Below are 26,921 nucleotides of genomic sequence, written 5' to 3'. Positions count from 1 at the left end.
CTAAATATTCCTGCTTAAAAGGTGTTTCAGAAAGATAGGAAAGGAAACAAGGGAAGACATGTGACAAGTACTTTGTAAGAAAAAATATGATAGTAAGACGGATGTCTTGGAGAGATCAAGAACTGAACCTATTTGTTTACATTTTACAAACAATAAGGGCATCATTCCACTAAATCTTTCTATGAGCCACCAACTAGTGGGAAGAACAAAGAGAAACAAATCTACAAGGCAAATGTAGAAAGGTAAAGTGTATTGAATACCTATAATGGGGGAGTTTAATTATCCAAACAGACACTGAGAAAGGCATAGAGGAGCATAACAGTTTCTGAAAAGCTTTTCAAGAGAATTTTCTTGATATTTTCTAACTAACCTGTTCAGAGATGTTATCACTCAGCTCTAGAGCAAGTGGGACTTGAACTTGGTCCTCCTGGTTCAGAAGCAGGAACACTGTCACTGCACTGCAAATGTCTCTTAAAGGAAGACTTGCCAACATTACCAGAAGTCCATGTTCGGTTCTCAGCTTTTATTTCTAGATATTTTTAATCAATCTGTCCAGGGGTATGTTGTTAAACATGTCTGGAGTAGAAGGACATGAACCCAGGCTTCCAGGCTGAAGTGTTTCTGGCCCAATAAGGAGGAAGATGTTGCCTAATCTGCTTTTGTAGAATAAAGTGTATCAGGTGTCAGTCAGGGATATTTTGCAAAAGTGATTGTTGTGTTGTAAGATTTAACTTGGCTTGGAATTAGACTAGGAACAACACAGAGTGAATGTATTTAACTGGGGAAGGGCTAAGTTGACTGGGCAAAATAGCATCAGAGATTGGCCGGTGAAATTCTGAGAGCCTTTAAGGAGATAGTAGGAACTGCAGATGCTGGAGAATCTGAGATAACAAGGTGTAGAGCTGGATGAACACAGCAGGCCAAGCAGCATCAGAGGAGCAGGAATGCTGACGTTTCAGACCTAAACCCTTCTTCAGAAAAAATGAAGAAGGGTCCTCCTCTGATGCTGCTAGGCTTACTGTGTTCATCCAGCTCTACACCTTGTTATCTCAGCCTTTAAGGAGGAGTTGGTTACAGAAGAGCTGCAATGCCTTGAGAGGAAAAGGTAAGACAAGGAAAGCTAGCATCACTGGTTAGCGAAAGAAAAGGAGCAAAAAAGGGTCATGTATGATAGAAATCAGATTGACACTGCAATGATAACCAAGCTAAACGTAATATTTTAGGAGTGAAACTGGGAAACAAAATCAGAGAGACAGAACATGAAAAGAGAGTGGTAGTTGACATAAAGAGAAATTTAAAAATTTTCTGTAAGCACACAAGTAGTAAAAGGGTAGAAAAAGGGACAATGAGGCCAATTAGGGACTAAAGAGGAGACATATTTTTGAAGATAGAGGGTTTTACTGCAATGTTAAATGAGTAATTTGTGTCTGTGCTTGCAAAGGAAGAAAATGCTGCCATTCTTTGCGAACTGTTTTCCCAGTGCTGCCACATGGCAATTTGTATATTTTGTAGTATTACCTCATTTGATAATCCTCTGCAGTGTCCTTAAACAAAAACTGTTTTAGTGAGTTTTTCATGATCTTCTTTATCACCTTGACTGAAAAATCAAATAATTGAATTGGAGACCAAGAGGTTAATGAAGTAGCAAAGACTCCTATGGAAACACCATTAGCTGGAATCTTGCTAGATATTTGAAGGTGGGTTGCAAGAGAATAAGGAAAATCTGCATTTGGATGGCTTCCAATATGCCATCTCGTACATGTATATTTCCCAAGCATGCGTTCTAAAATGCAATCAGAAGCCTACCTGCAGAAGACAGTTAAGGCCTCCGCACATGGTTTTTCTTTTGGCGATGAAGGTGCCTCACACTGTGAAGTAGGCTGTCAGCCCCATCATGATTTGTGCTGAATGGACCACCATTTGACACTTGAATTTGGCTCACTGCTTGGATGTTGCTCCAGGAGGCAGCTTCCCTAAAGCCTACTTCTGGAAAGATCATGATGAAAGTTCTGCACTTGGTCCCAAGTTGACCCTGTTGCCTGAATCGTGACAACATAGAGAATTCAGGCTATTATCTCAATGCTTTTGATATGCATATGTGTCTTTGAAAAAGTTAATAACCTGTGGATATATTTGAATTTGACAAAAATGCACGAAAGAAATTATAAATTCTCAAATTCATTATCATATCATGACTTTGCGTATTACATCCTGGAAGAACATTTAACAGCAATGTCTCGTTTTCCTGCAAAGCTGAAAAATGTTTGGAGACTGAAGCAACCTTTGGTCTATCTTTCTGGAATTCAGTTAACAGGAAGCCTTGCTATATCAGTTATCAGCTAAATATTCCATGACAATTTCAGTCAAGTACACTTTTGCATTATCCACTATCTTTCTCAAAGTAACTTGTTTTAAAAGCTAAATATAATATCAAGAGCTTTTAATTACAATCCGAACAACCATTGAGAACATAGAACATTACAGCACAGTACAGGCCCTTCGGCCTTCAGTGTTGTGCCGACCTGTCATACCAACCTGAAGCCCATCTAACCTATACTATTCCATGTACATCCATATGCTTGTCCAAGATGACTTAAATGTACTTAAAGTTGGTGAATCTACTACCGTTGCAGGCAAAGCGTTCCATTCCCTTACTACTCTCTGAGTAAAGAAACTACCTCTGACATCTGTCCTATATCTTTTGCCCCTCAATTTAAAGCTATGCCCCCTCATGCTCACCATCACCATCCTAGGAAAAAGGCTCTCCATATCCACCCTATCTAACCCTCTGATTATTTTATATGTCTCAATTAAGTCACCTCTCAACCTGCTCTCTAATGAAATCAGCCTCAAATCCCTCAGCCTTTCCTCGTAAGACCTTCCCTCCATACCAGGTAACATCCTAGTAAATCTCCTCTGCATCCTTTCCAAAGCTTCCACATCCTTCTTATAATGCGGTGACCAGAACTGTACGCAATATCCAAGTGCGGCCGCACCAGAATTTTGTACGGCTGCAGCACAGCCTCATGGTTCCGGAACTCAATCCCACTATTAATAAAAGCTAAAACACCGTATGCCTTCTTAACAACCCTGTCAACCTGGGTGGCAACTTTCAAGGATCTGTGTACGTGGACACCAAGATCTCTCTGCTCATCTACACTACCAAGAATCTTACCATTAACCCAGTACTTTGCCTTCCGGTTACTCCTACCAAAGTGCATCACCTCCTTTTTGTCCGCATTAAACTCCATTTGTCACCTCTCAGCCCAGCTCTGCAGCTTATCTATGTCTCTCTGTAACCTACTACAACATCCTTCTTCACTATCCACAACTCCAAGGACCTTGGTGTCGTCTGCAAATTTACTAACCCATCCTTCTACGCCCTCATCCAGGTCATTTATAAAAATGACAAACAGCAGTGGACCCAACATCGACCCTTGCGCTACTCCACTAGTAACTGGTCTCCAGGATGAACATTTCCCATCAACAGCCATCCTCTGTCTTCTTTCAGCAAGCCAATTTCTGATCCAAACTTCTATATCTCCCACAATCCCATTCCTCCGCATTTTGCCTACTGTGGGGAACCTTATCGAACGCCTTGCTGAGATCCATACACATTAGTGATACTTAATTCAAATAGTTAATCTATGAGAATATTTCTGAAACCAGATAATTTGCATTTATCATTCATTCACTCCTCTGCTCCCTTACACTACTCCTCCCCACCCCCAAACTGATCAGTGATGAGAATGAATTGCTTATCTGCATGCTGGTGGCCATTATTGCTGTCACAGGTCATTTCAAACTTGTAGAGACTCAAAGTAAAGGTTGAGTTTGTTAGGAATACGTACTGGACCAGAGAGCAATACCTACTAATCTACGAACTCTGAATAGGAGTTGGCCTTCAGGCCCCCACGCTTGCTCCACCATTTGATTAGTTTATGGCTGGTTTGACTGTGATCTCAATCCAACATTCCCCTCTCAACGTTTGACTCCCCTATTAGTCAAGAATCTATCTAACTGTCAGAGTCATAGAGATCTAGAGCGCAGAAGAAAGCCCTTTGGCCTATCAAGTCTGTGCTGGACAAAAAAATCACCTAACCTTGTGGTGGCACATTGGCTCAGTGGCTAGCACTGCTGTCTCACAGTGCCAGGGACCCAGGTTCAATTCCAGCCAATTCCAGACTATGTGACATTGGCATGTTCTCTCCGTGTGTGTTTCCTCTGGGTGCTGCAATTCCTTCCCACATTCCAAAGATTTGCAGGTTAGGTAGACTGGTTATGTTAAATTGTCCATAGTGTCTTGGTGGGAAATGCAGGGATCTGGGAGGATTGTCTAGGTGGGATGTTCTTTAGAAAGTCTGTGTGAACTTGATGGGCCAAATGGCCTAATTCTACATTGTAGAGATTCTATGATAACCATTCTAATCCTATTTTCCATAACTTGGCCCGTACCCTTGTATGCTTGGCATCACAAGTGTACATCTAAATACTACTTAAATGTTATGAGGACTTCTGTCTCTACCGCTCTCACTGCAGTGAGTTACAGGTTCCTGCCATCCTCTGGGTGAACTTCTTTTTCCTCACATTCCCTTTGAACCTTCTGTCCCTTACCTTATATTTATGCCCCCGGTCATTGAAGCCTGCACCAAGGATAGCAGTTTCTTCCTGACTACCTTTTCTGTGCCCTTCATAATTTTATGCATCTCAATCATCTACCCCCTCAGCCTCCTAATGTCCAATTAAGACAACACCAGTCTGCCCATTATAGAGCTGGAAGAACACAGCTGGACAGGCAGCATCAGAGGAACAAGAATTGACATTTCAGGTCGGGACCCTTCTTCAGAAATGGGCGGGGGAAGGGAGATCAGAAATAAATGGGAGAGGGTGGGGCTGGGGAAGGTAGGTGGGATTGTGATAAGAAGGGCAAGTATGGAGTGATGGGGATTGGTCGGTGGGGTAGGAGGGGCAGATATGTGGGAGAGAAGATGGACAGGTTATATCAGGTCAAGCAGGTGGGGATGAGCGGGAGGGTTGGACATGAGATGAGGCAGAGGGTGGGGAGATTTTAAAACTGGTGAATTCCGTGGTTAGATCATCGGACTGTAGACTCCCTAGGCAGAATATGAGGTATTGCTCCTACAGTTTGCAGAAGAACATTACATCCTGGAAGAATATTTAACAGCCATGTCTTATTTTCCTACAAAGCTGAAAAATGTTTGGAGATAAAAGCATAAAAGCAATCTTTGGTCTATCTTTCTAGAATTCAATTAACAGGAAGCCTTGCTATATCAGTTATCAGCTAAATATTCCATGATGGTTTCAGCCAGGTGCACTTTGTATTATCCACTATCTTTCTCAAAGAATGTTTTAAAAACTAAATGTAATATCAAGAAGATGGCCTCTGGGTCTACGCTTGGTCTTATCCACATAGACTTGGAGACCATTTTGTAGAAAATTGTGCTCTCTATGCGACAAATGATAACACCTTCTGGTCGCCAACTGTTTTAACTCCCCCCTCCCACTCCCTGGGTAAAAGGTCATCCCTGGGCCGCCTCCACTGTCACAATGACATCGCCCACAAATTGCAACATCTCATGTTCTGCTTCAGGAGCCTGCAACCTGATGGCCCAAACATGGAATTGACCAGTTTTAAAATCATAGAATAGAATCAGAGTTCCTATAGTGTGGGAGTAGGCCCTTCGGCCCAACAAGTCCACACTGGCCCTTAGAGCATCCCACCCATAACCCACCTAAACTAGACACCCCTCAACACAGTGGACAATTTTCCATGGCCAATCCGCCTAGTCTGCACATCTTTGGACTGTGGGAGGAAACTGGAGCAAACCCACGCAGATGTGGGGAGAATATGCAACCTCCACACAGACAGTTGCCTGAGTGTGGAATCAAACCCGGATTCCTGGTGCTGTGAATCAGCAGTGCTAACCACAGAGCCCCAGTGCTGCCCCTAAACACACAGACAGTTGCCCAAGGGTGGAATTGAACCTGGGTCCCTGGTGCTGTGAGGCAGCAGTGCTAACCACTGAGCCACCATACCACCCTACCCTGACCTCATTCCTCAACCCTCCCTCTCCCACCTCCTTGACCCGACAAACCTGTCCATCTTCTCTCCAACCTATCAGCCCCTCCCATCTCACTAATCAATCCCCATCATTCCCTACCTGCACTCACGTATCACCATCCCACCTACCTTGCCCAGCCTCACCCCTCCTCTCTCTATTTATTTCTGAGCTCCCTTGCCCCTTCCCCCCCCCACCATTTCTGAAGAAGGGTCCCAATCCAAAACGTCAACTTTGCTGCTCCTCTAATGCTGCCTGGCCTGCTGTGTTCTTCCAGCTCCATATTGTGTTACCTCTGACTCCAGCATCAGCAGTTCTTACTATCTCTCAGTGTGAATTGTGCAGCTACTTAAAACAGGCTATTCATATGTGGATGAAGTCTTAAGATTGTGTCATTTCATCTACTACTCAAGCAATACTGCAGTGTTCCTTTACAGCCAAATAATAAAAAAACTGACAAATTATAGCAATTAAATTTATTACAGATATTTATTATATTTATTCCAGGTATTGGGAAGTGACTGGAAATTAATTTTGAACATTAAAAACAATCACTTTGTTCTGAAATGAAATTTTTCACGCATGTAATATAAAAAGTTAGACTTAACAATAAACACTGTTTGCATGTCGAAGTCAAATCAATGTTTTTAGAAGCGAGAAAGATGAAATCATTGCTACTCAGCCAGTCCAGTATCTGCTGGATTTAGATAGAAGAGTTCATTTGTGGGTCACTAAGTGCAAAATTTAACAATCAAAAATGCTGTCTGTGTGTTTAGAGGCATTTCCCAAGTGTGCACACTTCCAAGATACACAGTGAGAACTTACAGATTTGGCAAAAATATTTGCATGATGCTAAAAGGCCAGATTTATGTCACTGATGGGGTCACCTACTTACCCACACAAAAATAAATGATAGAAGCCAAACTAGATGGTCCTGGTTCTTTTATCGTCTAGAAGCCCTTATGTTTACAATTTCAGTTAACTTTCAGTCTAATGTAGTGTTATTTAAAATGGTTGCTGTGTAGCAGGTTTCAAATTCCTGGACTCCATTCAACACCAAGTTGATATTTTTGCTCTGGATTGCATTGTTCAAACTAAGATTTCATTTCAGTCTCTGGTTGATCTTCTTTGACATTTAACATAAACTGAATTGATATTCTGCCCTACTGTTGTGATTGAGATGGAATCGAACCCTGGTTCTGTTATGCAGCAGTGTTAACCACTGAGCTACCATGCCACCCTATCTGTTTCTTCTTGCCAATTTGCTCTAATGTTTTTATGTAACTGTAATTTGTACTCTCCGTCCATCCAGTTATGTGTATTTTGCCTGCTGTTCAGGAGCTGAACCGATCAATTTTTTCCATTTTTACTCTCTTTCCTCTCCTTGTCTTTGCTCGGCCTCCAGTCTTTTTGTGCCATAGGATCTGTCTTTACACAGAGAGTGATGGATGCATGGAATGCCCTGTTGGCGGCGGTAATAGAGTCAGATACATTAGGGACATTTAAGCGACTCTTGGGCAGGCACCTGGATGATAGTAAAATGTAGGGTAGTTTGATCTTAGAGTCAGATAATAGGTTGGCACAACATCATGGGCTGAAGGGCCAGTACTGTTTTATGTTTGAATCCCATGGTGTAGAAACAGACCATTTGGCCCAACAATTCACACCGACTGTCTGAAGAGCATCCCACCCAGACTCACCCCCCACCCTATAATGCTACATTTCCCATGGCCAATCCACCTAATCTGCATAGCCCTGGACCCTACTGGCAATTTAGCATGTGCAGTCTATCTAACCTACATATCTTTCAACTATGGGAGGAAGCCCACACAGGGAGAATATGCACACTCCACACAGACAGTCACCTGAGGCTGGAATTGAACGCAGGTCCCCTGGCATTGTGAGGCAGAATGCTAACCACTGAGCCATCACACCTCTTTGCAAAGGAGCAGCACTGCGGATCATAGTCAACACGTTTCGAGCCTACATGGGAGCAACCCCAAATGGATTTTTAATCCATTGCCTTAACCATTTAGTCACGACTACGACTAAGTAATCATAGAGCTGTACAGCGTGAAAACAGACCTTTGGTCCAACTTGCCCATGCTGTTCAGATATCCTAAATTAATCTAATCCCATTTGCCAGCATTTGGCCTATATCCCTTTCAACCCGTCCTATTTATGTACCCATTCAGACGCCTTTAAATGTCATAATTGTACCAGCATCCACCGCATCCCCTGGCAGTTCATTCCATACATGCTCCACCCTCAGTTTGAAGAAGTGGCTCCCTAGGTCCCTTTTAAGTCTGTCCCCTCTTACCTTAAAAGCATGCCCTCTAATTTTGGATTCTGAACCCCAGGGGAAAAGACTTTGGCTATTTGTCCTATCTATGATCCTTATGATTTTATAAGCTTCTATAAGGCTACCCCTCAGCCTCTGGTGCGCTAGGGAAAATAGCCCTAGCCTATTCAGCTTCTCCGTCTAACTCAAACCCTCCAACCCTGGCAACATCCTTGTAAATCATCTCTGAATCCTTTCACATTTCATAGCATCCTTCCTATTGCAAGGAAACCAGAATTGAACACAGTATTCCAAAAGTGGCGTAACCAATGTCCAGTACAACTGCAACATGACTGAGAAGGGAGGCAATAGTTTGAGGCACAAAATTGCAGGAAACAACTTATAGACAGTTAGGGTACTGTCCAACACAATGATGGGAAATTGTCATTTGACAAAAAAAAACATATCGGGAGCACGGTTGCAGAAAATAGAATCATTAGATGCATTGGAGAATCTGAGAGAATAAAATGGATTCCTTCCAGGAAGCAGAGTGTAAAGAACTGTATTAGAGTAGCTGTGGGGATCAGTGGGATTCTATTTAGTATTAATAGCTTATCCCTAGAATTGGAGACAGAGAAGATATGGAAGAGAAGAGTCAGAGATCGGGTCACACAGTATGGAGCTGGAGAAGTACAGCAGGTCAGGCAGCATCAGAGGAGCAGGAAAGTTGTTGTTTCGGGTTGGGACCCTTTTTCAAAAATGGGCAGGGGGAAGGGAGATCAGATATAAACAGGAGGGGGTAGGGCTGGAGAAGGTAGGTGAGATGGTGATAAGTGAATGCAGGTATGGAGTGGTCGAGACTGGTCGTTGGGGTAGGATGGGTGGATAGGTGGGAGAGAAGATGGACAGGTTGTGTCAGGTCGAGGAGGTGAGGATGAGAGGGAGGGTTGGACGTGAGATGAGGCCGGGGGCGGGGAGATTTTAAAACTGGTGAATTCCATGTTTAGGCATCGGGCTGTAGGCTCGCAAGATGGAATATGAAGTGCTGTTCCTCCAATTAGCAGATGGTGCCATTGTGATACTGGAGGAAGCCCAGAATGAACATGTCACCCAGGGAATGGGAGGGAGTGTCAAAATGGTCGGAAACTGGAACGTGTTGTCATTTGTCATGTACAGAGCACAAATACTCTATAAAACGGTCTCCAAGTCTCACTTGGTCTCACCGATGTAGAGGAGGCCACATCGGGAGCAGCGGAGTCTACACTCAGTCTCACCAGTGTAGAGGAGGCCACGTCGGAAGCAGCGAGTCTACACTCGGTCTTACCAATGTGGAGGAGGCTACATTGGAAGCTGCAGACTTTAAGCTTGGTCTCCTGGTCCAGGTGAGAGTCCCCCCAATGTCCACATCTTATTTTCAATCAGAGCTGACGTTTACTCTGCTATTTACACCAATTCTGGCTTTGTTCATTTTCTAAAGCCATTACCAGTTGCTTTGCCTTAGGTTATAATGGCATCATTGATTTCTATTCTCTGCTGCCCACCAGCCTTTCCCATGGTTCCTTGCCCATTTCCCCCTTTGTCAAAAGCATAAAACCCATTTCCACCCCTGTCCAATGCCAAAGAAGAGTCAGATTGGACTTGACTTTTAACTTTGCTTTTCTGTTAACAGGTGTTGCCTGACTTGTCAGTTTTTCCAAAACCTTTTGTTTTTATTGCAGGATTCCACATTTTATTAACTGCTTTCAAGACACATTCAAAGATTTTAGGTTTCTCTTTTCTTGCACTCCCTGTCTCTTTTTTAAATTGTGCCATTGAACTTACATTGCCAACCTCATTAACATTGATACAGTTTGGTAGGAATAATTGTGTAGCCAACCATGATTGTTAATCTATTCATGTTCATTGCATTGAGAACATGATATATGCCAAATAGTGTTGTATTTGGGGTGGCACAGTTGCTCAGTAGTTAGCACTGCTGCCTCACAGCACCAGGGACCCGGGTTCAATTCCACCCTGAGGTGACTGTGTGGAGTTTGCACATTCTCCCTGTATCTGCATGGGTTTCCTCCAGGTGTTCCGGTTTCCTCCCACAGTCCAAAGATGTGCAGGCTAGGTGGATTGGCCATGCTAAATTGCCCGTAGTGTTCAGGGATGTGTAGATTAGGGGGATGGATCTGGGTGGGATGCTCAGAGTCAGTGTGGGCTTGTTGGGCCAAAGGGCCTGTTTCCACACTGTAGGAATTCTATAACAATCATGTCTCCACCAAAACTTCAAGCTAGCATATAGTTTTACTTCACCTGCTACATTCTAAATGTTTTTTTGTAATAATTATGCTTACTGATGTAAGTTAGTGTCTCAGTGCCGTGCTGCATCAAGTTTCCTTAGAAAGGATGCAATTTTTTTATAAAAAGCTTAATTTAGTAGCGATTGGAATGAGGATCCAAGAAATATGATGGCTGGCTGTTGAGATAACCTACTAGAAATGGCCTGACCACATGAATTGGACTGCCAAAATCTGCAGTAAGCTGAAATGAGGCGACTGTTGCTCCACTCTAATGCAGTCAATGTTGTATTCTACCTGCCACAACAATTTTGTTTAAACAGTGTACAAGCAGTTTTCCTATAACGGCCTAGTTGCATATTTGTGTGACCTCATGCTATAGAAAGTAACACTACATAAAATCATGTCATAGGGAAATTGGCATTGAAAATTTCAATACCTGTACAGCAGAAAGTTCACGTTAGCCAGATAGCATCCACTATTCATCAATCACATTACAGCCAATTTGCATTTATGCAACACACGTTATAGCAGAACTACCTGTAATTATGTTACTGTAGGTAAATGGGGCAACTGTTTGACTTTTACTATTATTATTGCATGTGATTCTGGGATCTTTAGCTGTTTATATTCTTTGTCCATTTTCCCCTGAAAGCTGCCATGAGCACAATGTCTAGAAACACTGCAGGCCAAATGCCCCCTTGGCTTCTGCTCTGCCATTGAAGATGCTGGGTGATCTCATTGTGGCCTCAATCCCAATTTCCAGTCTGGCTCCCATAACCCTCTGTACCTGTTCTGCTGTTTCTCTCTATTCAAATAATGTTCTAGTTTTCTATTCTTTCAGCCAAAGTGACCAAGTTCACATGGTCCCACATTATGCCCAAATTTTTGTCTGCCAATATGTCTGTAGATTTTGTCCTCTTGACAAGTTAATTGCTCACCTACCTTTGTGCATCTGTAGTTTTAGCTCCTATGCATTCAGTCTCTTTATCCAAGACATAGATACAGATTGTAAATAGCAGAATTGATCCCCGTGACATTGGGCAAGGTACAGCTTGCCAACCTGAAAATCACCCTTTATTCTGACTCTACTTTTTCTTAGCTAACCAATCCATGTTTACATGTTACCCACTACACTATCTGAAGTACACCACATCTGTATCTACCGTGTTTATCTCCTTGAGGCCTCTACAATATGCAACCTAAAAATTGTACACAGTGTAGCCAAAATACATCGGAGGGTGGAGAGCATGTTACTTAAACTTCTTATACAATTTATTTGTTGAGTTTTTGTGGCCTCTTTCACTTGATTTGCATTTTATGAAAAGTGCCCTAATATAACTTTATATTTTCACTGCATTATTTCTAGCTGCTGTGTACATGGCACCTTCTTCGATGTCGTATGTCTCTCACCCTGCAGCTAGCTATCCAAATTTCCCTAACCTTGGAGCACCTTTGCCAGCTCCCACTGGGATGATGGGACAATCGGCTGGAATGGTGGGCCAGCCGGCAGGGATGGTGGTTGGCTTTGGAATGGCAAATGAATTTATGGGTAATACGCAAACCAGTGCTGTCAGAGTTCCGGAGAATATGATGGCTCCCCAAGCAGGAAATGTGGGAAATTCACACAGTATGCAACAAAGCCAGCAAATGCAGTGGAATCTCAGTCAGGTAAGTAAAGCTAATTATTTATTTAGTCAAGAGAGGTACAGCAAGAAGCCATTTTACAGCAGAGTTATTAATTATCAATAATATATAATATTGAATTGTTGTTTTGTAGATTAAAAGTGATCATTAATGTATTTGTGAATACAGTGTGGCGCTGAAAGAATACAGCAGGTCAGGTGGTATCAGAGGAGCAGGAAAGTCAACGTTTTGGGTCGGGGTCCCTTCATCAGAACTGGGGAGGGGAAGGGAGCTAGGAAATAAATAGAGGAGGAGGAGTCAGGCTGGGGGAAGGTGGGTGGGATGGTGATAGCTGGATGCAGATAGGGGGTAGTGGTGATTGATCAGTGGGAAGTGTGGAACGGATAGGTGGAAAATGATGGACAGTTTGTATCAGGTCAAGGAGGCATAAATGAGAAGGATGGTTGGACATGGGTTGAGGCTGGGGGTGGGGAGATTTTGAAAATGGTGAATTCTGTTTGGGTCATCAGTCTGTAGGCTCCCAAGGCAGAATATGAGGTGTTGCTCTTCCAGTTTGCATGCGGCATCATTGTTGCAGTGGGATAAGGCCCAGAATGACATGTCACCAAGGGATTAAGGGAGGAGCTAAAATGGTTGGCAACCTGAGGATGTTGTTGATTATAGTGTACAGAGTGCAGATGCTCTGCGAATTGGTCATCAATTCTACACTTGGACTCACCGATTTAGAGGAGGCCTCATTGGGAGCAACGGATACTGTAGACCCCAGGTTGGAGGATGTTAAGGTGAACTCCTGTCTGATTTCAAAAGTTTGTCTTGGGCCTTGAATGGAGGCGAGAGGGAAGGTGTAGGGGCAGGTGTAACACTTCCTGTGGTTGCAGGGAAAGGTGTGGGTGTGGTGGGATTGGTGGGGTGTGTAGAGCAAATAAGAGAGTTGCGGAGTGAGCAGTCCCTACAAAAGGCAGATCGGGTGGAGAGCGAAATACCTCTTTAGAGTGGGGTCAGATTGCAGGTGGTGGAGGAAGATGGCTTGATGCGAAAGCTCGTGGGGTGGTATGTGAGGATCAGGGGGACTCCACCCTTATTTTCGTTGGTGGGTTGAGTACTGAGAGCAGAAGTGCAGGAAATGCAAGTGTACGGTTGAGGGCATTTGTTTGAAGAGGATGGGGTTTGTTGGAGGTGGGAGAATGGGTCAGCAGACTGTGGGTTAGACTCTCGGGTCAACGAAATCCGTCAGCAAAGGCTGGAGACATTTACTATATTGTTTCTCCACTGCAATTGATTGTTGCGTTTCCCATGTTTCTGTAGCAATTAGGAAGTGCCTGTATTAAACTAGCTGGAGCTTTAACGATAGCTGCCTGAGATGTACATTAATGATTATCGTAAAAGGTTATAACCAAAAGCATTCCTTTCTTACTAGTCTTGCTTTAAACTCATCAGGTTCACCAATATCCTTTAGGGAAAGAAATCTGCCGTCCCTACTTGGAGAGGGAACTACTTGCCAATAGTACCTACATCCCATGAGAAAATAACTAACAAAGGCAAAGGAGTGCCACTAAGCAATTTGACCAGATCATTACCAAGCCTCATAGTGTCATCTGTCCTGTATGGAAGAAAACCAGTGCTGGTGATTGATCCTCATTCTCAGTTTTTCCCTTCTGTGTCTTGGAGGACTAAGACTAATTGCAATCCAGCATTCAGGCTAACTGAACATTGGTTAGTGATAAAACCTGTCACCATCTGTTCTTGTCTTTAGATATTGTATTGCTGCAGTGGTGCACTGATAAGCAGTTAGTATAAATGAAAACTGTTTATCTCAGTGATGGATTGTGTATGTGGTGTTGCATACCATTATATGCATAAATGCATCCAAAATTATTGTTATTAATTGCCTTCTCTAATTGCATCAGAAAGGTTCCTATATGATTCTAAATGGAATTGTAAAGTATTTCCAACAATAATGGGACTCATTAAATCATCAGTCATAACTTGAGAGAACATGACTAATGCAAGTTAAAACTGAAAGAAAAATTTTACTTGCAGTGGTGCTTACTTCCCCAGCGTCCCTTCAGCATCTTGTTCTATGAGACATTCTTATGAAAATTGGCAGCAATTGGCTGGCAATTGAAAATTTATCCAGTATGGCAGTCATTGGATCACAGTCTTGTATTTAAAGTGACCTCCCAATAAATGCTTCTGGATCAGCAACACTCCATCATAGCAAGTTAAAAGATTGCTTACCTGTGTTACTGGTGTAACTTGTGGTAAGTTAATGTGCCTTTGGCATTTGAACATGAGTTTAAATTAGATAAATTTATCCTTTTTTTGTTTAGAACCTATTAGCTCATATGTGGAGCCATTGGATCATTGCTATTGATTTTATAATTAGGCGGCACATCATTAGAATGTGCAATGTCTGTATGTCAAAGAATATTAGGCAGGAAAGATTCAATTCCACCCTCGGGCAACTGTCTTTCTGGAGTTTGCACATTTTCCCCATGTTTCCGTGGGTTTCCTCTGGGTGCTCCACTTTCCTTCCACTATCCAAAGATGTGTAGGCTAGGTGGATTGGCCACACTAAATTGCCCATAATGTATCAGGCATGTGTAGATTAGGTGGGTTATAGGGGAATAGGTCTAGGTGGGATACTCTAAGGGTCAGTGTGGATGTGTTTGGGCGAAGGGCCTGTTTCCACACTGAAGGGATTCTAAGAATTCTTCGATGAAGAAAAGCCATTGACCAATGAGAACATTCCCAATACTAACTTTCCAATGTCACTCTTCAGTGTGATGACCTGTTCATCAGGCATTATGTCGGTGACAGTGATGTGTGTAGGCTAATTTGATGCTGTTGTAGTTGTAAAGCAGTTTGTACAGCATTTACTTCTCCTTGTTGCTCTTACCCTCTCCCTTGTCATACTCTTTCCCCACTTTGCGCTCTCTGTCTCTCTGGCTGACCTTGTTCTCTCCCTCACCCTCCCTTGCCCTGACCATTCCTTGCCCTCCCTCTCCCTTGCTCAGCCTTGCTGTACCTCGCCCTGGCCCTACCTCACCCTGGCCCTCCCTCGCTCTGGCCCTCCCCAGCCCTGACCCTCGCACTCCCTCACCCTCGCTCGCCTGCCCTCGTGCTCTCTCGCCTGCCCTTGCTCTCCATTCCTCGGCGTCCCTTTCTCTCACCCACCCATATGCTTGCCCACACTCTCCGCCACCGACCCTCACCCTCTCTCACCATTGGTCACTCCCTTGTCCACCATTGGTCGCCCTCTCCCTCCCTCACTCACTCCTAACCCTCACCCGCTATGGGTCACACCTGTCCCCACCCTCTCTTGCTCCCCAGACTTCTCTCACTCCCTCACCTGCTCGCTGCCTCACCCACTCTATTCCACACCTGGTCTCTCCCTGCCACACTGTTGCCCTCCCTCGCTATCTCTTGCCCTCACCTTCTCTCGCTCCTGCCTTCTCTCGACCTCACCCAATCTTGAACTAGCCATCTCTCGGCCTCTCTTGCCCCACTCACCCTTTCTCCTTCCCTCTCTCTTGACCTCCCGCTCCCAAGCCCTCTCTCTCCCTCGCAACCACCCTCCTTTGCCCTGTCCTCGCCCACCTTCGCACTCCCTCACCCTCATGCTCCCTCACCAGTATGCTCCTTCTCTTTCGGTCTGTCTCCCTCCCTCGCCCTTTCCCACCCTCACGCCCTCCCGCTCTCACCCTCACCATCCCTTGCGTTCTCTCACCTTTGCTTTCTCTCAGCCCCTCTCACCCTCCCTCTCACTCCCTCACTCCTGATCTGCCCTCATCCTCCTTCTGCCTCGCACTAACCAACCATCTCCCACCTTCCCCCTTGTCCACTCATGCCCTGATTTGCCCTCCCCCACTGATACCCACTCTCACCCTTGTCCCCTCTAGCCATCACACTGCCTCTTGTAGCCCTCGCCCTAGTTGTCCTCTCTTGCCTCTGTCGCTCCTGCCCTTGCCCTCTCTTGCTTGGTTCCACCCTTGCCTTCTCTCTGTCACCTTCTCTCACCTTCGCCATCTCTCGCACTTGCCCTCACCTCTTGTCCTCGCCCTCCCTCACCCTGACCTGCCCACGTCTTCGCACTCACCGGCCCTCTCCCTCTCCCGCCTTCACCCTTGCCTACTCTTGCCCTGCCTAACACTTGCCTGCTACTGCCCACTCTTGCCCTTGTCCCCTGTAGCCCTCGACCCCATATGCCCTCTTGCCTCTATCGCTCCTGCCCTTGCTTGGTCCCGCCCCCACCTTTGCCTTCCCTCACCCTCACTCTTCCTCTCCTTGGCCCTCCCTCTCCCTGGCCCTCGTGCTGCCTAGCCCTCCTTCGCCTGTCCTTGCTGTCCCTCACCTGCCTAGCTCCCCTTCACCTGCCCTCGCTCTGTCTCACCTGTCCTCCTCCTCCTCCAACCCTCAGCTTTTCTCTCCATCCTTCAGCCTCCCTCTCCATCCCTTGGCCTCCCTCTCTTTCCCTCAGCCTCCCTTACCATCCGTCGCACTCCCTTTCCCTCATCCTCCCACGCCCACCTCTGCCTTGCCCTCCATCTCCCTCACTCTGCTTCACTGTACCTGCCCCTCACCAACAGTCTTTCCCCTCTCCATCCCTCGCCCTACCTCATCCTTGTTACATTCGACCCCAATCACCATCCTCATCCACACCCTGCTGCCCTCACTGATGCCCCACCACAATCGACCCTGTCTCACTTGCCACCCCTCACCTTCCCTCACCCACTCCTGCCCTTGCACTGTCTCGCCCTCACCCATCCCCTTTCGCTCTACCTCCCTTGCCCTCCTATTCCCACCCTCTTCCTAGCCCTCCCTCGCTCTACCCATTGCCCTCCTTCTCCCTCATTGCTGTGTCTGTCCCTTACCTACAGTCACCCTGCCCTCATTACCCCTCTTGCCCTTGCCTTCTTTCACCCTGTCTTGCCCTCACCCTTGACCTCTCCCACTCCCAATGTCTCTTGCATCCTCAACCTTGCCTACCCTTGCCCTCACCCACCCTTGTGCTCTCTCGCCCCAATGCTCCCTTGCCCATTCCTCCCTCGGCCACATCCTCCCTCGTCTTAGCTGCCCTCGTCTGTGCTCTCCTTCGCGCTCGTGCTTCATTGCCCTCCCCTTCTCTTGCCTTCACCTGTTCTTGACCTCATCTGCTCACACCCTCACTCTCCCTCGCTGTCTCTCACCCTTCCTATTTCACTCATGCTCACCCATGCTCACCCCCAACGGCCCTCGCATGCTCCCAAGCTTGTCCTCCCTCGCTCACCATCACCCACCCTCACCGTCCCTTGCTCTTTCCCAGCCTTTGCCCTCTCTTACTTACTTCCACACTGGTACTTTCACTCTCACACCTGCCCCTGTCCTCTCTTGCACCCCAGCCCTCCTCGCTCCTTCTCCCTGTCTCTCCCAACCTCGTCTTTGCCCTCCCTCGCCTTCACCCTCACTCGCCTTCTTTCATCCTCACCTTCTCTTGATCTCGCACTTTTACACCCTGTCTTGCCTCGCTGTTCCTCTCGCCATCCCTTTCCCTTGCACAATCTGTCCCTCGCCATCTCTAGCACTGTCTCTTCCTCACCCTCCCTCACCTTGACCTGCCGTCGCCCTCCCTCACCTTGACCTGCCCTTGCCCTCATCCTCCCACGTACTTGATGGCCCACTCAAGCCCTCGCTCTCACCTGCTCTTGTCCTCACCTTTTCTCGCCCTCACCCACTACTGCCCGGTCTCAACCTTGTTGCCTCTAGCCCTCCCCCTAAATGTCCTCACTCTGATTGTACTCTCTCACCTCTGTTGCTCCTGCCCTTGCCCTCTCTTGTTCTGTCCTGCCCCTGCTGTCGCACTCCCTCGCCCTCTCTCGCCTGCCCTTTCTTTTGCACTTGCCCTCACCTTCTCTTAACCTCACCTTCTCTCACTTTGCCTTCCCCCCCTCTCGATCTCCCTCCCACTCCTATGCCCACTCATGCTGTTTCATGCCCTCTGTCAGTCTTAGCCGCTCCCACTCTTACTTGGTCTCATTCTCGCCGTCACTTGCTCGCTTCCTACTCCAACCCTCTTTTGCTCACCCCCATCCTCGCCCTATCTCACTTGCACCCACCCACACCACCCTCCTTCCCTTTCCTCCCTCTCCCTCTGCCTCATCCTCCCTCGCCCTCTCTCTCTCTCGAGCTCCCTCACCGCCCCTCACCCTTGTCCTCCCTTGCCTTCACTTGCTGTTGCCATCACCCGCCCTTGCAGTCCTTCACCCTCATGCTCCCTCCTTCACCCTCTCTCGCCTTCATTCCCCCCTTGCCAGCGTGTTTCCTCTCTCTCACCCTTGCCTACTTACGCTTTCACTTTCTCACCCTCACCTCTTGCCCTTGCTTTCCCTCACCGCCCTCCCCCTCCTCCTCCCTCTCCATCGTCCTCCCTCGTCCTCACTTGCCATCTCCTGCCCTAGCCCTCCTCTCCATCACCCTCCCTCTCCCTTGACCTCACCTGCCCTTTCCCACCCTCGCCCTCTCTCTCCTTCATCCCCCTCTCAACCATTCTCACTCTTGCCTTCTCTCGTCTTGTCTTGCCCTCATCAACTCCTGGCCGCTCTCACCATCATCCCCTCTCAACCTTGCCCCCAGCAGGTCCACGCCCTCAGTCATTCCGTCTTGTTCTCTCTTCCCCTCGGTTGCTACCGCAATCTCCCTCAGTCTCTCCCACCCTTGCCCTCCATTGCTCCAGTCCTCACCCTCTTTCACTGCCCCCGTCTTCACGCCCTCACCCTCTCTTACCGTCTCTCACTAACCCTCCCTACTTTGCCTTCTGTCGCCCTCTCCTCTCACCCTCACCCTCACTTTCTCTCACCTTCCTATTCCCCTATCACTCGTCTTCACCCGCTCTCACTGTCCCTTGCCCTTGCTGTCCCATGCCCTGTGCTCCTTGTCCCATGCCCTCCCTCACCCTCTCACATACTTGTCTTGCACTCACCCACTCCTTCTCTGGCCCTTGGCCTTTGCCGCCCCTCACTTCTGCCCTACCTCACCCTCTGCCCTGCCTCTCTCTCTGCCCTCCCTCACCCACACTTTCGCTCTCCCTTGCTTGCCCTCACTCTTCCTTGCCCTCACTATCCCTCGACCTGTTTGCTCTCTCTCACTTACTTTCACCCTCGCCTTCTCTCGCTCTCTCTTGAGCGTCTCACCTTCTCCTGGCAGCAACCCCCACCTCCCCCCCAACCTTGTCTCTGCCTCTCTCGCCCTCGACTTCTTCTTACCCTCACCTTCCCTCGCCCCCGCCCTCTCACTCCCTCTCTTTTGGCTTCTCTTGACCTCACACTCACTCGCCCTTTCTTGACTTCACCCTCATTCTTCCTCGCACTCGCTTGACCTGTCTCGCCACACCTTCTCTTGCCCTCACACTTGCATTCTCTTGCCCTTGCCCTCTGCCCGGCCTCACACTTTGCCCTCCCTCACCATCACTCGTCGCTCTCCTGTGCCCTCAATCTCCCTCATCTGCCCTTGCTGTCTCTCACCTACTTCACCACAGCCTTCTCTCGCCACCTCTCGCCCTCACTGCCTTCGCATTCTCTGGCTTGTCCTCACTGACTCTTGCCCTCACTCGCCCCCTCCCTCTCCCTCCCTCTTCCCAAACCTGCATTGCCCTTGCCTGCTCTCGCACTTGCCCTGTCTTGCAATCACGCTCTCTCACCCAGTCTCGCCCTTGCCTTATCTTGCTGTTGCTGAAGAAAAACTTCTCACCCAGAGAGTGGTGGATGTATGGAATGCTCTTTCCCAGAAGGCAATGGAGGCCAACTCTCTGGACACTTTCAAGAAAGAGATGGATAGAGCTCTTAAAGATAGTGGAATCGAGGGTTATGGGGATAAGGCAGGAATAGGATACTGATTATGGATGATCAGCCATGATCGTAATGAGTGGTGGTGCTGGCTCAAAGGGCCGAATGGCCTACTCCTGCACCTATTGTCTATTGTCTCTCGCCAGCTGCCCTCCCTTGCCATACCTTGCCGTCCCTCTGTGGCAACCATAGTTGCCTTCTCTTGCACTTCATCCTTGCCTTCTCTTGCCGTACCCTCTGCCATTCTTTGCCATTTGCCCTTCCTCGCCCTCTGCCCTCCCTTGCCTCAGTCTCCTGCGCCGTGCCTCACCCTCCTATCTTGCCCCGTAGTCCAAGCACTGCCTCACCCCTCTCTCGCCCTCTCTCACTCTCAACTTCTCTTGGCCCCTCATATGCTCCCTCTTCCTCTGCTCGGCCTTGCACTTCACCCTCCCTGGCCATCACTTTCGCTCTCCTGCACCCTCACACCCACTCGTTCTCCCTTGCCGTCTCTCACCTATTTTGCTGTCGCTCTCTCTCCCCTTCTCTCTCCTTTGCCCTTTCTGTCACCGCCTCTCACTCTCACTTGTCCCCCTGTGTCTCTCTCGGCCTGTCTCTCCCTCACTTGCCCTCGCCTACTCTCACCCTTGCCCTCTCCTGCCATCGCCCTGTCTTGCCCTTGCCTTCTCTCACTCTTGCCCTTGCCCTCTGCCCACCCTCACCCTCAGCCCTTCCTTGCTGTCCCTCACCATGCCATTTCCTCCCTCGCTTGCCACCACAGCCCACGCCCGCTCTCCTCACCTCGCACCCCCCCACCCTTCCTCTCCCCAGCTCGCCCTGCCTCTCTCCCTGTCACCCTAACTACCCTTCTTTGCCTTCAACTTCTCTCGGCCCCTTGCCCTCACCCTCACTCACCACCTCACTCGGCGTTGCCCTCCCTTGCATGCTCTCATCCTGTCTCACCCAAGCCTTCTCTTGCACCTCACCCTCCCCTACTCTTGCCTTCACCCTCGCCCTCTGCCCTCCTTCACCCTCTGTCCCCCCTTACCCTTGGCCTCGCTCTCCATCACTCTTCCTATCTCTCCTGCGTAGCCCATGCCTTGCTTCACCCTTCTCTCGAGGGTGCAGCGGAGAAAAGGCATGACAGAGGAACAGAGAGAGTGGAGCAGACACTCCACTGTCTGCTTGCACCCTTGCTTGCCCTCACTCTCACCCTCACTTGCTGTCACCGTCTCTCGCCATTGGCATCCCTCACCTCCACATGTTTTTGAGCTCTCTGTTGTCGTCTTTCAACCTCTCTCATTGTCTCCCTCCCTTGGTTGCTCCCGCCCTCTCCCTCGGTTGCTACCTCCCTTGCCCTCGATTCCTCCTATGCCCTCGCCCTGTCTCGCTCACTCCCATCCCTGTCGTCACTCACTCCCTCCCTCAACCTCGGCCTATCCCAGCTTTCCTCTATTTCCTTCATTCTTACCCTTGCCATTGTCCTGTCTCACCCTTGCCCTCTGTCTCTCCCTCACCCCCTCTCGACCTTTCTCACCATTGCCTTCTCCTCGTCCTTGCTTTCTTTTGCCTTGTTTCGCCGTCACCTGCTGTCACCCTCCCTCGCTCTCGCACACTTGTTGCCCTTTCTCGCACTCAGTAGCTTACGCCCTTGCCTTGGATCGATCCTACCGTCACCCTCTCTCACTTGGTCCTGTCCTCGCCCTTGACCTCTCCTGCTCTTCTCTCTCTCGCTAGCCCTCCCACCTCTTTTTCACCTCGCTTACCCTTACCTTCTCTCATCCTCACCTTCTTTCAACTTTGCCTTCTCTTGCCTTCCCTGGCCCCCACGTTGCCTTCCCTGGCCGCCACCTTGCCCACCCTCACCTTTGCTCTCATTGACCCTCCCAGGACGAGAGCGGGCGAGGGCAAGGGAAATCAAGGAAAGCGAGATAGGCTGAGGGTGAGAGATTGAGTGAGTGATGGTGGAGATGAGAGCGAGCAAGAGAGGGCGAGGGCAGGAATTACCAAGGGCATGGGCAGGAGCTACCAAGGGCAAGGGAGAACGAGAGAGGGTGAGAGAGGACAAGAAAGGTCTAGAGCATGCAGAGGTGAGGGATGGCAATGGCGAGAGAGAGTGAGAGTGAGTGTCCCTCCCCCTCATTCTCCTGTCCTCCCTCATGCTACTTCACCTTTCCTTGCCCTCTCCTCTCGCCCTTACACTCTTCTCTCGACATCACTTTCTCTTGCTTTCCCTCGCCCTCATGTTCTTTCACCCTTGCCTTTTCCCTCCCACTTACCTTCTCTTACCCTCACTGTCTGCCCTGACTCAACCTCACTTCTGGGCTCCCTCACGCTTGCGCTCTCTCACCTCCTTTTGCCATCGCCTTATCTCACTCTTACCCTGTGTCACCGCCTCTTGCCCCTTTACTCTCCCTCAGCCTCTCTCACCCTCACCTCTCTCCCTCATCCTCACTCGATCTCACCCACTCTCACCCTAACTCATTCTTACCCTTCCCCCCCACTCTTTCTTGCTGAGTGTCACCCTGGCCTTCTCTTGCCCTCACCACCTATGTCCTCTGTCATCTCTCTCCCTCCCTCTCCCTTTCCCTCGCCCTCACTCATGCTCTCGCTCTTGCCCTCACCCATGCTCTTGCCCTCGCCCTCACCTTCACTCTCACCCTCCTGCGTCCTTGCTCACCCTCACTCTCCCTCACCCACTCCTTCCCTTGCTTGACCTCACCCTCTCCCGCTTCACCCAGCTCTCTTGCCCCTTCTCTGCACCTCTGTCTCACCACCTCTCCACCCCGCTCTCTCTCCCCTCTCCATCCTGCTCTCTAGCCCCCTTTCCACCCTGCCTCTCCCCCTCTCCACTTCTCTCTCTCCCTGTCTCTCACCCCACTCTCCCTGTCTGCGCCTCTCTTTCTCTCACCCCCTTTCCATGCCCCTCTCTTCCCCCCCGCCCCTCTCTTCCCCCACCGCCCCATCTTTCCCCTTCTCTGTCCTGTCAATCTTGCCCTCTCTACCACCTCTCTCACCCCCTCTCCACCCTGGTCTCTTGCCCCCGTCTCGCCTCTTCTCCATCTCCTCTGCCGTCAACGCTTTCTGCGCCTCTCTCTTTCACCCTCTCCACCTCATCTCTCCCCCTCTCTGCACCATCTCTCTCACCCCATCTGCCCCCTCTCTTATCCTCTCTCCATCTCCTTCTCTCCCCCTCTCTGCCCCCTCTTTCCTCCTCTCTGCTCCTCTTGCTCTTTGTCTCTCTCGCCCACCCCTTTCCCCCATTCCCCTCTCAGTCCTCTCTCTCTCTCTCCATCCTCTCTCTCTCAGCCCTGTTGTCTTGCCCCCTTTCCGTACCTCTCTCTTACCCCCTTCCTCTCATCTTCTCTCCATCCTGCTCTCTCGTCCCTTCTAAATGCTTCACAATTGCCCCCTCACTCATCCCCTGTCTTTTGCCCTGTCTCCGCCCTTCTCTCGCCACGTCTCCACCTCTCCCTCTCTCTTGACCCTTCTCCTCTCCTCCTCTCCATCCCCATCTCTATCCCCTCTCACCCTCTTTATGTGCCTCTGTATTGACCCCTATCCTCCCCCCTCCTGTCTGCTCCAATCTCTCTGTCCCTCTGTCATGCCTTTTCTCCGCTGCCCTCTTTTCCCCTCTCCACCCGGTCTCTCGTGCACTCACCGCTCCCCCCACCAACCCCCTCTCTTCCTTTCCAACTCCCTCCCTCTCTCTATCTCCATTTTTAATTCTCACCACACCTCCCCCAACCCATTACAATAGCTCTTGGGAGAGTCAAAAGAATGGGAAATGGACCAACCTTTACAGACATGCCTTAGCTGTTACTGAAATTTTCATGTATGCATCTGTCATACTGGGCTTGTGTGCAGTTATTGCATCTCTTACGCTCACTTCCTCCACTGTATGTCTCTCACTTTACTTTCCTCTATCAAGATCAGCACTTTAAGACGCTAAGGGAGGATTATTGACTCGTACTACAATATCGGCTTTCTGTAGTGGGAATTTTGTTTTATGTGTTCACAGGTGAATCAGCAGATGGCTGGGATGAATCTACATTGCCCAAGTGGTGTAATGAGCTTCAGTCAAGCTGCAGGCACAATGGGAGGATGGACAGGCAAACCAACAGGACAGACTCTTAGTACTCAGTTGTGGAAATGAAACAAAGCAAGAGCTGAAGCCACCATCCTGCAGTCATCCATCATTTGAATTGCATAACAGACATTTGTTGTTTTATTGATGCAAAAGGAAATACTTTGGTTTGACTGCTTAATGTTACAAACTTGATCTATTCTTGGCAGTTTATTGGTTGATTCAATCAAATGAAGTCATTCCCTGCTTAAACTGTGGAGTACTAGTTTCAGATGTTTTCTTCCGCTCACTATTTTTCTAAAATGTATTCATCACGTGCTGTCCGAACTGTTCATAATAAATTGTAATGGTATTGTATGTGACTTTGTAGCTAGTACTTGTACTGCTAAGAAAGAAAGTGAATTGTCATTTTGGCAGCCTCCCTCTGGAAATCCAGTACCCTCTAATTATAATCACCTGAACTCTGTAGAAGAAATTGTATGAGCTGCTGAGTTAAATTACTAGGTGTAAGTGAGTTTAAAAAGCATTTCCTGAATTACCATTTTATTGCTTTCGTTCCAAATATTTTTCTTTGTGCTGATGTTATGATGTGGAGCAAATAAAAGGAAGCAAAATTAGAAGAAAAATAAATCTGGATGGTAGATGGTAAGTGTCTTGGACTTTTGTTTGGGTTTAAATCCCAGGAATTGAAAACAACGTATATGTTGCAACTCAGGTTTGAACTGTTTTACTGCAAATGGTAAATTACCTATTCTAAGCCGGCAACCCTAGAGGTACTCTATACTTTTATTGCATGCTAATTTGTCAGTATATTACTTGCTTTCACCACACTTTCCTCTTTGAAAAAGTTTAGCAGTATGTTGATTTAAGTATTAAAACACTGCTAATATCAACTATGTAATGCAAACTGTCAAAAGTGACAATTCAATTTGTTGCAAGGTCCTGACATAACTAAGTAACACATAACCTTGAGTGTCTGCTGTAAACCGTCTATTTGAAGTAAATCTTCAGTAATGCTGCTAGGAATTATTAATGCGTTGGGAGTTTTCAATACCATTATAATCTGTAACTGATAACTTTATAAGTACCCTCTACATGCTTTCGGTGTTGCTTCTAATGTTAGTTTATTTTGCCACCTGTCCTAGAACAGTTCACGCACAATGTGACAACATATGTTAGCTCAATTAGCGTCATAAGTCTGGGGCGGCACAGTGCCTCAGTGGTTAGCACTGCTGCCTCACAGCACCAGGGACCCAGGTTTGATTCCACCCTTGGGGAACTATCCGTGTGGAGTTTGCATCTTCTGTCTGTGTCTGCATGGTTTCCTCCGGGTACTCTGGTTTCCTCCCACTGTATAAAAATGTGCAAGCTAGGTGGATTGGCCATGCTAAATTGCCCGTAGTGTTCAGGGATGTGTCAATTAGGGTGGTTATAGGAGAATGGATCTGAGTGAGAATCTGTGTAGGTCAGTGTGGACTTGTTGGGCTGAAGGGCCTATTTCCACACTGTAGGGATTCTATAAACAGTGTTCTGAGTTTGTCTTCAATTGTTTGAACTAATTGTGATTGAGTATGTAGGTCTTTGAAAAGGCAAGCGAAAAAATATTTTTACAAAGTGTTTTTGCTCCTTCATGTTTTACTATTGTCACCAATCACTAGCTCAGCTGAGAAATCTCCCTGAGGAGGGAAGCTTTAGATAATACGTTGATGCAGCAGCAGAACAATTGAGACAAAATGCTCGTGCTCACCAGCCTTTAATTTGCTGTCAAAAGCAGAAAAAATTTGTGTTATCACAGGAGATTTGAATTTCTATCCCTTAATAATCTAAAATATTATTGATGTACATCACACCAAACTGTTCCACAATAAACAGTTTATGGCTCTGTATTCATTTGTTTTACAATCGCCTTACTAGTGGTTGACAAATGTTCAAACCTGTAATTGTAATGTAAATAACATTTTTTTTTCATAGCTTTTGAGTTTTCTATCTTTGTTAAACCTTAATGGCTACTTAATAACAGGTGCTTAAAGCATTATTGGCTAAATGAGCCAAACATGAACATGGTAACTGTGTGCGTAGTGCTCGCCATATCCTTGAGTTCCCCTTGAGCTACATCCAGGTTTATTTCCACAGTTGTGTTTACATATATGGTGCCTAGTATAGCAAGTATGTTATTTCACTGTATTAATTCAATTAAACTGCAATCTGTTGTGCATGTTTTGTATTTTGGAATTATTTCATTTGTTTGCTCCACTGAGATAGCATTCCAATTAGGTTCATTTAAACTTTAAACTTCAGTGTTAGTGCTAACCAGATTATTGTTGCACTAATCTAGTGTAAATTCACTGAGTCAGAACCACACTAAAATTAAGTGTGTGTTAAGGCTAACTGGAACGGATACTATCACTCTTCTTCAGAGTTAATTTGAGCCTCAAAAGCATGTTTTGTGCCTGTGTGAGTGTGAGTGGTTTTAGCTTGTACATGTGTGTTCATAAAATTATCCTGCATTCAGTTTCTCTGTTAACTAATGGAATTATGGTGTTGACAAACAATGAATTTCATAATTCCTTGTGAAAGGGGCAATTTTTGAAGTAATGGAAAATTTGAAGCATACATGTGAATTGATTCAGCTACACAACCAGAAGTTTCATTTGTCTGCAGCACGTCTTCTATTGAATGAATTTAATGCTAAGAACTTTGTAGATGGAAAAAGAAAAGAATATTTTGTAAACGTTTGAAGCGATG

General features: G+C 47.3%; 1 protein-coding gene across 1 annotated transcript in view; it reads left to right on the top strand.

Moving 5' to 3' along the window:
- Window positions 1-26,391, top strand: part of smap1 (small ArfGAP 1) — a 207,346-nt gene extending 180,955 nt beyond the window's left edge. The window contains 2 exon segments of the mRNA XM_059645494.1: window positions 12,013-12,314; window positions 24,111-26,391. Coding sequence (XP_059501477.1) covers window positions 12,013-12,314; window positions 24,111-24,245 — 437 coding nt within the window. The 3' untranslated portion in view covers window positions 24,246-26,391.
- The last annotated feature ends 530 nt before the right edge of the window (window positions 26,392-26,921 follow it).

Source organism: Stegostoma tigrinum, chromosome 4, assembly GCF_030684315.1.
Source record: "Stegostoma tigrinum isolate sSteTig4 chromosome 4, sSteTig4.hap1, whole genome shotgun sequence".
Lineage (NCBI taxonomy): Eukaryota > Metazoa > Chordata > Chondrichthyes > Orectolobiformes > Stegostomatidae > Stegostoma > Stegostoma tigrinum.
This window is presented reverse-complemented; position numbering and strand designations above follow the sequence as displayed.